Source organism: Mirounga angustirostris, unplaced genomic scaffold, assembly GCF_029215605.1.
Source record: "Mirounga angustirostris isolate CCGP_5_RB_7025 unplaced genomic scaffold, mMirAng1.0.hap1 SCAF_8, whole genome shotgun sequence".
NCBI classification, from domain to species: domain Eukaryota; kingdom Metazoa; phylum Chordata; class Mammalia; order Carnivora; family Phocidae; genus Mirounga; species Mirounga angustirostris.
Window position 1 is genome coordinate 100,543,587 of NW_026991716.1, and position 12,626 is coordinate 100,556,212.

General features: G+C 44.4%; 1 protein-coding gene across 4 annotated transcripts in view; it reads left to right on the plus strand.

Annotated features, from left to right (window-relative positions):
• DSE (dermatan sulfate epimerase) overlaps nt 1-2,786 on the plus strand; it is a 112,295-nt gene extending 109,509 nt beyond the window's left edge. For all 4 annotated transcript variants that reach the window (XM_054505519.2, XM_045865364.3, XM_045865363.3 and 1 more), the window contains one exon: nt 1,004-2,786. In XM_054505519.2, coding sequence (XP_054361494.1) covers nt 1,004-2,762 — 1,759 coding nt within the window. In that variant the 3' untranslated portion in view covers nt 2,763-2,786. The remainder of the gene's footprint in view (nt 1-1,003) is intronic.
• The last annotated feature ends 9,840 nt before the right edge of the window (nt 2,787-12,626 follow it).

Genomic DNA, 12,626 nt, shown 5'->3' on the forward strand with positions numbered 1-12,626 from the left:
GACACAGTTTCTGATGGCCTGAAGCTCTAGAACAACAGACGAAACAGCCAAAATCAAACACCAGTAAGATTAACCATAGGTGATTGATTCGTTTTAGAGAAGTATCTAAGAGCTAATAGTCTAGGCCTGCCTTACTTCCCTTGAGCAGGAAATCATCTAAACCTGTCAGAAATGTTATCTCAGATCATCAAAAGCAAATAATCATGTTTATGATTACTTCGGGGGCCCTCTCTGATTCAGAAACCTGTGTTCTTAATCACTGTGGAAGTTTAATGTTAATTATTGTATTGATTTGATAATAAACATTTGTCATAAATGAAAATGAGAGGCCATTTTTTGTCCAAAATCCATGATATCATCTGCAGAGCAAAACAAAACCCATGGCTCTTGGTAGGCAGTAGTAGCCACAGTTATAAATTTCCCAGTATTAATAGTTTCTTGAATTTTGTCCACTTTATATTCTTAGATGTGATATTGGCAGTAAATTTTATCTAACACATAAAGTTTGACTCTATTAAAACTTATTGTTTTGGAGGATGAAAAGTACTCTAACAAACTTTCAATAATATTGGTTGTCACAGAACAAAACTTGCTTACAACTGGAGGCTTGCTTGTTAAGAGTCTAGATCCTAACGCAGGGTTCTCTAGAATAGGAGCCCCTGGACTAGAAGTTTGCAAGTGTAATTCTGTGAGCCCCGGTGGTTCGGAGGGCAGCTCTGAAATCATTCAGTGAAGAAGGTCCGTGTAGCAATTAGCAGGCTCAAACCCAAGCATCATAGGTTATGAAGATAGACTCGTCTCCCCTTCAGTAAGGGTGTTCCCCTGTGCAAGCTCATCCATGGGTGTTTCCAGAAGTGCCTCTCCTCCAGAAGACACTGCCGGCTCTCTGGGTACCATGTGTGCTGGTTCCTGCGGCCACATTACAAAGCGGCATCACGGTTCTGATGGGTTATTTTAACTTCCACCAGAAAACCATTTAATTGTGAACAATTCATCCTTTCAGGTATGACGCCAGCTTGAAATCTGTGCCTCCCCCAGATTTTGGTACCCCCACGTTGCATTATTTTGAAGACTGGGGTGTTGTGACTTACGGAAGTGCACTGCCCGCAGAAATCAATAGATCTTTTCTTTCCTTCAAGTCTGGAAAACTCGGGGGCCGTGCAATATATGACATTGTGCACAGAAACAAATACAAAGAGTGGATCAAAGGATGGAGGAATTTTAATGCAGGGCATGAACATCCTGATCAAAACTCATTTACTTTTGCTCCCAATGGTGTGCCTTTCATTACGGAGGCTCTCTATGGGCCAAAGTACACCTTCTTCAACAACGTTTTGATGTTCTCGCCAGCTGTGTCCAAGAGCTGCTTTTCTCCCTGGGAGGGTCAGGTCACAGAAGACTGCTCTTCAAAATGGTCTAAGTACAAGCAGGACCTGGCGGCCAGCTGTCAGGGGAGAGTGGTGGCAGCAGAGGAGAAAAACGGAGTGGTTTTCATCCGAGGAGAAGGGGTGGGAGCTTATAACCCCCGGCTGGATCTCAAGAGCGTTCAGAGGAATCTGATCCTCCTGCACCCCCAGCTGCTGCTCCTCGTGGACCAGATCCACCTGGGAGAGGAGAGCCCGTTGGAGAGCGCAGCAAGCTTCTTCCACAACGTGGACGTTCCCTTCGAGGAAACAGTGGTAGATGGGGTCCACGGGGCCTTCATCCGGCAGCGGGACGGTCTCTACAAAATGTACTGGATGGACGATACCGGCTACAGTGAGAAAGCAACCTTTGCTTCCGCGACGTACCCTCGGGGCTACCCCTACAACGGGACGAACTACGTGAACGTCACTGTGCCCCTGCGGAGTCCCATCACCAGGACAGCTTACCTCTTCATAGGGCCGTCTGTCGACGTCCAGAGCTTCAGCATCCACGGAGACTCGCAGCAGCTGGGCGTGTTCATCGCCACCAGCCAGCATGCCTACGCCGCTTACCTCTGGAGCGGAGCGAGCACGGCGCAGCCCGCCTTTGCACAGGTCATCGCCGATCGGAGCAGGATCCTGTTCGACCGGAGCTCGGCCATCAAGGGCACCTCGGTGGCCGAGGTGAAGGACTACGCCGCTGTCGTGGACCAGAACCTGCAGCGTTTCAAGCCAGTGTTCCAGCAGCTGGAGAAGCAGATCCTGTCCCGGGTCCGGAACACAGCTAGCTTTAGGAAGACCGCCGAGCGCCTGCTGAGGTTTTCAGACAAGAGGCAGACGGAGGAGGCCATCGATAGGATTTTTGCCATATCACAGCAGCAGCAACAGCAAAGCAAGTCGAAGAGAAACCGGAGGGTAGGCAAACGCTATAAATTTGTGGACGCCGTCCCCGATATTTTTGCACAGATCGAAGTCAATGAGAAAAAGATTCGACAGAAGGCTCAGATTTTGGCACAGAAAGAACTGCCCATCGATGAAGACGAAGAAATGAAAGACCTTTTAGATTTTGCAGATGTGACGTACGAGAAACACAAAAACGGTGGCTCCCTGAAAGGCCGGTTTGGACAGGCCCGGATGATGACGACAGCTCGCAGCAGGGCCCCGTCACTGTCGTCTTCCTATACCCGACTGTTCCTGATCCTGAACATTGCTATTTTCTTTGTCATGTTGGCAATGCAACTGACTTATTTCCAGAGGGCCCAGAGCCTGCATGGCCAAAGATGTCTTTATGCAGTCCTTCTAATAGATAGCTGTATTTTATTGTGGTTGTACTCTTCTTGTTCCCAATCACAGTGTTAGCATTAAAGCTATCCATTGTTTGATCGTTTTGTGGTCACAAGAGTCTATGCAAAAAAAACCCACAAAAAACAAAAACAAAACTTGCCCCAGTTTGTTATTGGTCTTTTTATCTCAGTTTCCTTTTAAACAAATTAAGGGGAACATATTTTCACACAAAAAGGCAGGGATATGGAGAAATCAAAATTGGAAAGGCAAAGATTTATCAGAGGAATAAGAGTGGCTTGGTTGTCCCATGGTGTTTCTGGAAGTATTTGGCTTGGCTAATTTAGCAGTCCATACAATATTACCCTTAGAAGAAACAGCAAGTCTGGTTTTAAGAAAAAGATTTAGATAGATTTGGATTTTATTAATATTAATTTAATGCTATTAGCAATTTCCAGATACTATTTTATGGAAAAGACTGAAGCACGCGATTCTGAGAAAATCAGAAAATTTTTTTTCACGTAGGCATGTTGAAAAATAAGTATTATTAAGTCCTGGTATGGTGGTGTTAACTTCCTTGGAGAGTAGCTCATTAGTTAAATGAAAGCAGGATCTCCATATTGGATTACTGTTCAGACAACACAAGAAAATGATGGCAGACGATCATTAAAGATTTAAAATATGTTTTCAGTAGAAAAACATGTATCAGTGAATGAATATTTCCTTGACGATGTTGGTCTCTGCACACACGTAATGCCTCCATTGGTTGTTTAACCAATAAGACAATGACAAGTAACTTAATTTTCTCTTTTCCTTATATGGAAAACTGTTGTAGACCCAGTGGCTCAACTTCAAAATAAAATATTTTATATCCCAAATATATTGATTTCAATACCAAAGAAGATGGGGAAACTAAAATTTGGATATGATTCTTAATGTTTTTTAATAGAAAACTTTAAGTTTATTTTGCTAAATAAACATTATAATTATGATTTATCTATAGTATCTTCCTTCTTTGTTCCATTACATTAAACACGTGTGCAACAACTTTGTAATCTCTGAAGAGAGGTCTTTATTTGGACATGCGTTAATTAAATTTATAAAGTAGTGTTTGAATCGGAAGAAGTAACTTCTCTGCTTATTTATCTTTTTGTGACCTAGACATATTTTAAACATTAAAAACAAAACCCAACTTCTAATATTTAAGTAATTAAAAACATAAAATCACCTTAGTTACTGTTAATCAAGTTCTCCAGTGGCAACAGGAGCAGAGAAGCCTGGGAACACGTCGCACAGGTTAGATTTCAGCCTAAGAAAGTGATCTACTTACAGGGAATTTAAAGAGTAATTATCTTACATTCTACATAGATGAGCCTTGCAGATTTCTTCCTTTTAAACAGAAAATATACTTGGCTCAGAGTTTACAGCAAGGACACATTCACTGATCTGTAGGTCTGAAGTCATAATGGCAATCTTTTCTCTTTCCTTGTCCTTTCTGTTCATGGAAATACCAGTGTGGAACAGAAAACAAGGATATGGAGAAACCCTTAGGAGCACCTTTTTGCAGTTCTAATTCTGAACCTAAAGAAAACACAAGTTTTGACTTCACTCATTACACTTGGCACCTAGAAAATGACTTCTGAGGAAGCAGTTTTTCTTCTTTCGTGGAGGACGTCTCTAGGGAGGATGTCATTACATACTGTTTAAAAGAATAATGTTTTCAAAAGAATAATGCTTCCGTTTGTCCTGCATGGATGCTATTACTGGGATTTAAACTTGCTTTATGTGACAGATTCTCCGTTTACTTAACCTCATTCAACATTCCTCTCTTCTCTTTCTCATTCCAAAGGATGAATTGTCTGAAATGATCAAAAGCAAATTTTGAAAAAAAGGGAAAATTGCTCTTTGAGGCTACCAAGCAAACCTGATCTCATATCCAAAAACTCAAGGCCTACTTTCTAATACAGATAAAAAGCGCAAGCGAGCGCCAAATCCAACTTTCCTTTTGTTTTCATTAGGTCAGGGCAGATGGTAAATTAGTCATCATAGTGTGCTCTAGTCGAACACATTAGTTCGTTCTTTAAGTAATTTTTAAAAATATGGTAATCATGCATCTTTGAAACAAAATTGATTAAATAGGTTTTTTTCCTTCTAATTGGACCTCATATTTCACTTAAAAAGAAATTTCCACAGGCAGTGACTTAAGTGGTTAAGTAAAAAAAAAAATGCTGAAAGGAATCACAGGTCTTTATGATGAGACATATTTTATATCAGGGCTGGTGCATATTTGAATAAAACTAAGGAACTCTTTGTATCTCCCAGAAAACCAAGCAATGTTAAGTCTCCCTTGTAAACTGAGTAATCAATTATGGAATCTGTTTCAGCACTGCTGCCTATGAAAGGAGTGTTTCAAGTTCACTGAATAATACGTAAGCTGTTGTTCAGGGGATTGGCAGGACTGTTAGTCCTAGCCTTAAAGAAAATTTGGGAATTATTAGCATACAGAGCTTGTCTGTGCAGTGGAAGGGGCGTACTCCCTGGCTGGTAACTGATTAGCTTACAACCAGCCATGATGATGGACATATCATCTGCTGTGAACATTATTTCGAGATCATTGTTAGAACTGTGGATAAAGTCAGGTGGAAGACCTTCTTCTGGGACTGTTTTAATAATTAAAATTTGTTGTATCACCTAGGATATTAACTCTTCCACAAATATTTTAGTCATGATTTTATTTTATTTTATTTTATTTTTTTTTAAGATTTTATTTATTTATTTAACAGAGAGAGACACAGCGAGAGAGGGAATACAAGCAGGGGGAATAGGAGAGGGAGAAGCAGGCTTCCCGCGGAGCAGGGAGCCCGATGTGGGGCTCGATCCCAGGACCCTGGGATCATGACCTGAGCCGAAGGCAGACGCTTAATGACTGAGCCACCCAGGCACCCCTAGTCATGATTTTAAAGAAGTAGCAAATATTCTAAGTTTCTGAGCTTATTTAGCTCACTGTCAAAGATAACATACTTTCCCAGCAGTGTTTTGGCTAGATATCTGCTTTATGCTATAACGCCAATCAGCTACTGACATTTCTCAGGAAATGACTGAGAAATCATGCAATCCACTACATAATCTAAATATGTAATTTTTGGTCATTCTATTTTAATAGGTTCAAGCTCTGTTAAACAAGACACATCACCATGTGAAGAATAAAGGTCCAAGTTGCATGAGGACTTTCTTGCTCTTCTTGGCTGTATAGTTTGCCTCTCTTTGTTTAGGGAGTCCTTTTTGGTTTTGGATTTTTTCCCTAAATTATAAACATACATGATTGAAAAAGTAAAATAGTACTAAAAGGCTTATATTTTTGGGACACCTGGGTGGCTCAGTCGTTAAGCGTCTGCCTTCGGCTCAGGTCATGATCTCAGGGTCCTGGGATCAAGCCCCGCATCGGGCTCCCTGCTCTGCGGGAAGCCTGCTTCTCCCTCTCCCACTCCCACTGCTTGTGTTCCCTCTCTCGCTGTCTCTCTCTGTCGAATAAATAAATAAAATCTTTAAAAAAAAAAAAAAAAGGCTTGTATTTTTAAACATTTCCTGCCCACTCCTTTCTCACTCTAGATTCATGCTTTCCAGAAGTAACAAATTTTTGATTGCCTTAGCTGTTGTGTCCATGATGTCCTTGTTTATGGTAAGGTCTAAAACTTCCTACCAGGGAAGAAGAGGATTTAGCCCTCTTGTCCATCTCCCCTCTCTTCGCACCTATTTCATTCACCCCTAACCTTCCCACACAGCTACCATAGTTTTGGTTATGTCAGTATTTGGTATTTACATGCCATAACTGTGGGAAAGAGGACTCGTGGGTTAGCCGAGTAGAGTACTGTCTTACATCCTTTCGTGTAGAACTTTGGTTTCCCCAAACTTAATGACTATTTCTTTGGTTCATTTGCTTAGTTGTCAAGCAATTTCATTGTATCCCCAAACTTTTCCAATATGTGTGGGAATCTGCTCACTCTGTTCAATCACCACTAGGTAATCAGGTGGTTCTTTTTGTTCTTGGGGCCAGCCCTCCTCCTATGTTGGTTGTCTTCAGATCTCCTTTCTCCATCATTCTGAGGATTCTCTATGCCTTTTGCTGGCTATATCTTGTTTCCTGAACCCCATGCTTCCTTTTTCTTCATTGATATCTCATTTTGGTGGAGCATATCCTCCCTAAGATTTCTTTCATTTCTTTCTTTATTTAACAGAGAAAGAGAGAGAACAAGCAGGGGGAGTGGCAGGCAGAGGGAGAGGGAGTAGCAGGCTCCCCGCTGAGCAGAGAGCTGGATGCGGGACTCGATCCCAGGACCCTGAGATCATGACCTGAGCCGAAGGCAGACGCCCAACTGACTGAGCCACCCAGGCGCCCCCTTCCTGAGATTTCTGAGAAAGAATGAATAAGCAGTAAATATCTTACCCTTTTGCATGTCTGGGAGAAATGTTTCTTCTTTCACTTGATCCATCACTTAACCAACAAATGTAGGTTGGAAATAACTTTTCCTCAGAATTGTGAAGGCATGGCTCCATGACTTCCCAAATGTTACTGCGTTTTCTCCTGGATAGAGCAATTGTAACCAGAGAAAGTCTTCATTCTCTTCCCTGGTGACGTCGGTGGAGGGAGGCTGCAGAGGGAGTTACTTAAAAGGCCTAACTGCACGTGTTCTCAGAGTCACGGAGGAAGGGAGCTAGAGGTCTCCCTCATCCTCTGATTAAGTACAGCATCCACTCTCAGCGGTGCTGTCTTTAATCCAGAGTCCCTCTTCTCAGTCTCTCCAGGGAGTCAAAGCCTCATCTCCTGCTCGAGTCCAAGTACGCTTTGCCTGCCGTGGGCCCACTTTCCACTTCCAGCTGCACGCCGCCCCGCTGCCAATTCCTGAGCCTTGTTGCAGCTCCCCCGAGCAAACCGGCTTGTTTCTGTTGATGCCAACCCTATTCTCTTGCTGGCTTGGATTTCAGCCTCCTCTTTAGGCACCATTCATCCATCTTTTTTCAGTATGTGTTTGGTGTGTTTCAGGAATCCGGAGGCCAGTGTGGCTGGAGCAGAGCGGGAGAGGGGAGGATGGTGAGAAGCGAGACTTGATCGTACATGCCCTCATAGGCTGTAGCAAAGACTTGGATTTTGAGGTGAGAAGTCAGCCGCAAGAATGGAGTTACAGATAACTGAGATGTGGCCAGCAATTAGGAGGAATAACTAGGGGGAGGTGAGTCCAGGAGCTTATATATTTTCTAAACACCCGCCTGGTCCTAGAATCCAGGAATGGGCTCTGGCTGAAGATATAGTTGTTGGTGCCTTCTTAAAGGTTAAATGGAAAATCCCTAGCTGTGTAAGGGGAGACATGCATTCCAGGTAAATGGAACGGCAGGAAGAAACAGAAGTATGAAAAACCACATCTCGTTCAAGAATCCACCCAGATTGGTGTGGTTGGCTCAGAGGGCATGAAGTGGGGAGTGGTTGAAGACGAGACTGGAATGGAAAGCCAGGAGAATATTGAAGGGGACTTTGTACGACATGTTAAGGAATTTGGACTTTATTCTGCAGTGAGGGTTCCTCAGCCTTTTTCATGCTTCAGCATAACTGAGGGAGACAAGCAAAGCACATCGCTGAGCCAACATGGCAGTGATTTTCACCAGGTGGGGTATGTCGATGGGGTGGCTAAAAGGACTTGAAAGAGGGGAGGTGATGATGTTGCACACCTGTGTGTGTGTGTGTGTGTGTGAGGTTTTGAAAAATCCTTGAGGTGGCGTTGATATGCCCCCATTTCCCATACATTCACTCTAGAGGGAGGTTTCCCTCTAGTTGGAAATCACCGCAGGCAGTGCAGAGCCACTAAAGGATTTTCTTTTTAAATAATCAGATTTACATTTTATTTATTTTATTCCTTAAAATTTGTTTATTTGACAGAGAGAGAGTGAGAGAGCACAAGCTGGAGGAGCAGCAGAGGGAGAGGGAGAGGGAGAAGCAGGCTCCCCACTGAGCAGGGAGCCTGATGCGGGGCTCGATCCCAGGACCCCGGGATCATGACCTGAGCGGAAGGCAGACGCCTAACCGACTGAGCCACCCAGGAGCCCCCAGATTTGCATTTTAGAAAGACAACTTTAGCTTCCACAGAGAGGATGGACCCGATGGGGAAGAGATAGGAAGCTATTTCCATAGTCTGTCTCCTTCCATAGGTAGGAGATAATCAGCTCCAAAACTAGATGTAGAGAGGGAATGTTTAAGGCCCAGCTTACAGGCCAAACATGTGACCAAAGGGATGTATATTTTGTGGAAGTATATGGGTCAAAAGATGATGAATCCAGGGGCCCTCGGGATGTATGTGACTCCGAATCTCATTTACTGACGAAGGGCACAGGTGCCTGCCACGCCTCAGCCCCAAACCCCCTGACTATCCCTTAATAAACTTTGGAAATTGTCCAAGTCTCCCTGCCATTTCTCTTTTCAGCCTTCCTGTGTCAGGGACTCCACAAAGATTGTTGTGGCTGGAGGAGAGGGTGTAGAAGGGGGGGTGGTGGCAAACAAGATTGAAAGGTGGACAGTGCGGTAGAGGGGACGTCCCCTTTTTCCCCTTAATTTTTAAATTTAATTTAAAAAAATTAATGCCAATGGTATGGGTATCTTGAGCAACTCGGGCAGTTGAAGGACCGTCTAAATGGGAAAAGTGAAGGTGCTCCTTGCTCCTCCTACTGCCTCTAGAAGTTAGTTATAGGGCCGTCTTTGTTGTGGAAGGATCACATGATTTTAGTGGGGGGGTCCCAAAGGAAATGTTAATGATTTGGGATGGGCCTCTGAGGCTTTGATTTAAGGGGGATTTTCTTAAGGTAAGAGCTTCTAAAAACATTTCAGTTAGCTTGCATTTTCCAAATTAAACAATGACAAGTGATTTTAGTATGTATTTAGGAATTATTTTCTGAACAAAAGAAGTTCCCAGGGGTGGGGCGCCTGGGTGGCTCAGTCGTTAAGCGTCTGCCTTCGGTTCAGGTCTTGATCCCAGGGTCCTGGGATCGAGCCCCGCATCGGGCTCCCTGCTTGGTGGAGAGCCTGCTTCTCCCTCTCCCTCTGTCTGCCGCTCTGCCTACTTACGCTATCTCTGTTAAATAAAAAATTAAAAATTAAAAAAAAAAGTGATTATTAAAAAAAAAAAAAGAAGTTCCCAGGGGTTAGGGCATCTTCCCTTTCTTTCAAAGAAAGTATAATAACAGGAACTACTTTTCTCTGTGAAAGGAACTTCTTGTCAGTCTTCTCTGCTTTTCACTTTTCAGCCCCTGTTGTTTACCACTTTTTAATTTTGTCCAGGATAAGAGACAGCCAGTAAAATAAAAGAAATTTATTGCTTTCCTAAGCAGATAATCTTGATTTCTTAGCTCCTTCGCCCCACTCTCTTAAGGAATCTGTTTTTAATGACAGAAGGATGGATCCATGCCATTTATTAGAGTTCTGAGGAGAATTCTTGGAATTCTCAGTTCCTTTTTTTTTTTTTTTTTTTTTTAAAGATTTTATTTATTTGACAGAGAGAGGCACAGCGAGAGAGGGAACAGAAGCAGGGGGAATGGGAGAAGGAGAAGCAGGCCTCCCGCAGAGCAGGGAGCCCGATGCGGGGCTCGATCCCAGGACCCCGGGATCATGACCTGAGCCGAAGGCAGACGCCCAACGACTGAGCCATCCAGGCGCCCCGGAATTCTCAGTTCCTGATACAAAAAAGACTGAGGAAAGAAAAACATCTTTTGAAAGATGAATTCACAGGACTTTTCATCAAAGTTGAAATATAAATTGCAATAACAACTCAAAACATTACTGTTATTAAATACTGCCCTTGGATAGCTCACACTTAGAAGACATAAAGAGAACATAAAAATCACTACTCTGATTTCCCCACTAGACTACACTCCTTGAGGGTAGGGATTGGGTCTCCTGCTCATTTTCTGTACATGAGTCTTGCACAGTGCCTGGCACATACATGGTATTCAAAAAACACTTGAGGAGGGGCGCCTGGGTGGCTCAGTCGGTTAAAGGGGCCTTCGGCTGGGGTCATGATCCCAGGGTCCTGAGATCCAGCCTCGCATCCGGCTTCTTGCCCAATAGGGAGCCCATTTCTCCCTCTGCCTGCCACTTCCCCTGATTGGGTGCTCTCACTCTCTCTATCGGACAAATAAATAAACAAAATCTTTAAAACAACAACAACATCACTTGACGAGCTGACTGAGTACGTGAATGGAGCCCAGACGACCATGGTCTCAGAAGACCTTAAAACAGAGAGCTCCAGCCGATTCAGTGAGCTAACCTCAGGAACCTCCCACAGAGCTGTGAACTTTGGCCCTGAAAGATGCTCCATCTAGATCCTAGAGCTGTTTCAACATTGCCATCTCCAGGGGCGCCTGGGTGGCTCAGTCGTTAGGCATCTGCCTTCCGCTCAGGTCATGGTCCCAGGGTCCTGGGATGGAGCCCCCCATCGGGCTCCCTGCTCAGCAGGAAGCCTGCTTCTCCCTCTCCCCCTCCCCCTGCTTGTGTTCCCTCTCTCGCTGTGTCTCTTGTCAAATAAATAAAGATCTTTTTAAAAAACAAGACAAAACATCGCCATCTCTGGGTGGGTGGTTCGAAAATTCAACCTCCAGGACAGGGAGCGCGAGAGACAGACGTTAACACCGTCCACAGGCAGCTGCTATATGGCTGTTACACGTGTGGTGGCCCCGAGTGGCCTAGAAAGCCCAGATGCCACAGCACAACTTAAAATAACACACCATTTGTGTGGGATGTTGTAAACCACCAGGCATCAACAGACTGTTGCTAAGCTCCGCTAATTGGCTGTGAGAATGCCTTCGGAGTTGACGACATTGTGCAATTCCAGCAAGCGAGGCGAGCAGGGGACAAGGCGGTGCGGGTGCAGGGGAGGGGAGCAGGCAGCGTGGCGGGGGAGGCGGGTCAGTCGCTGCCTTTGCAGCCCCAGCTGCCCACGCGCCGAGCCTCGCCGGACGCCGAGGAGTGCATCCGCCTTCCGGATAAGTTACTACATGTTTTCTCTACTTCTCAATAGCGTGTCTGTGTTGCTCCGTGGATATTTTAAAAGTCTTACAGATGGGGGCGCCTGGGTGGCTCAGTCGGTTAAGCGGCTGCCTTCGGCTCGGGTCATGGTCCCGGGGTTCCTGGAACCGAGTCCCGCATCCCCTCATCGGGCTCCCTGCTCAGCGGGAAGCCTGCTTCTCCCTCTCCCACTCCCTCTACCTGTGTTCCTTCTCTCCTGTCTCTCTCTCTCTGTCAAATAAATAAATAAATACAATCTTTAATAAAAAAAAAAAAAGTTTCATAGATGATGAGAGGACCTTTGTGAATTCACTGCTTAGGCGAGGTCATTTTTGATTTAAAAAAAAATAATTTGGATGCCAAGGGAAGAAATAAGGAATGAAAGAGTATTTAATAATTCTGCAAACGGAGTTGTGTTTTTAGAATAGGATATAAAGAGCCCACATCCGAGGCTTATTTTATAAAATGTCCAATAATTCATGAAAACACTGCCCTGTCCATGTTTATGCCGTGATGATGTTAAAGCATACTGCCTAGCAGTGATAATAACAGCCCTCTTACTGAGGCCCGGAGAGCAAGAATTTTGCACACATCTGCACACCGATTCAGTAAGGATGTAAGGAAGATACAAGCTACAGCCCCATCTTATAAATTAGGAAGCTAGGCTCAGAGAGGTTAAGAAATGGGACTAGAGGGCGCCTGGGTGGCTCAGTTGGTTAAGCAACTGCCTTCGGCTCAGGTCATGATCCTGGAGTCCCGGGATCGAGTCCCGCATCGGGCTCCCTGCTCGGCAGGGAGCCTGCTTCTCCCTCTGACCCTCCCCCCTCTCATGTACTCTCTCTCATTCTCGCTCTCTCAAATAAATAAATAAATCTTAAAAAAAAAAAATTTAGAAATGG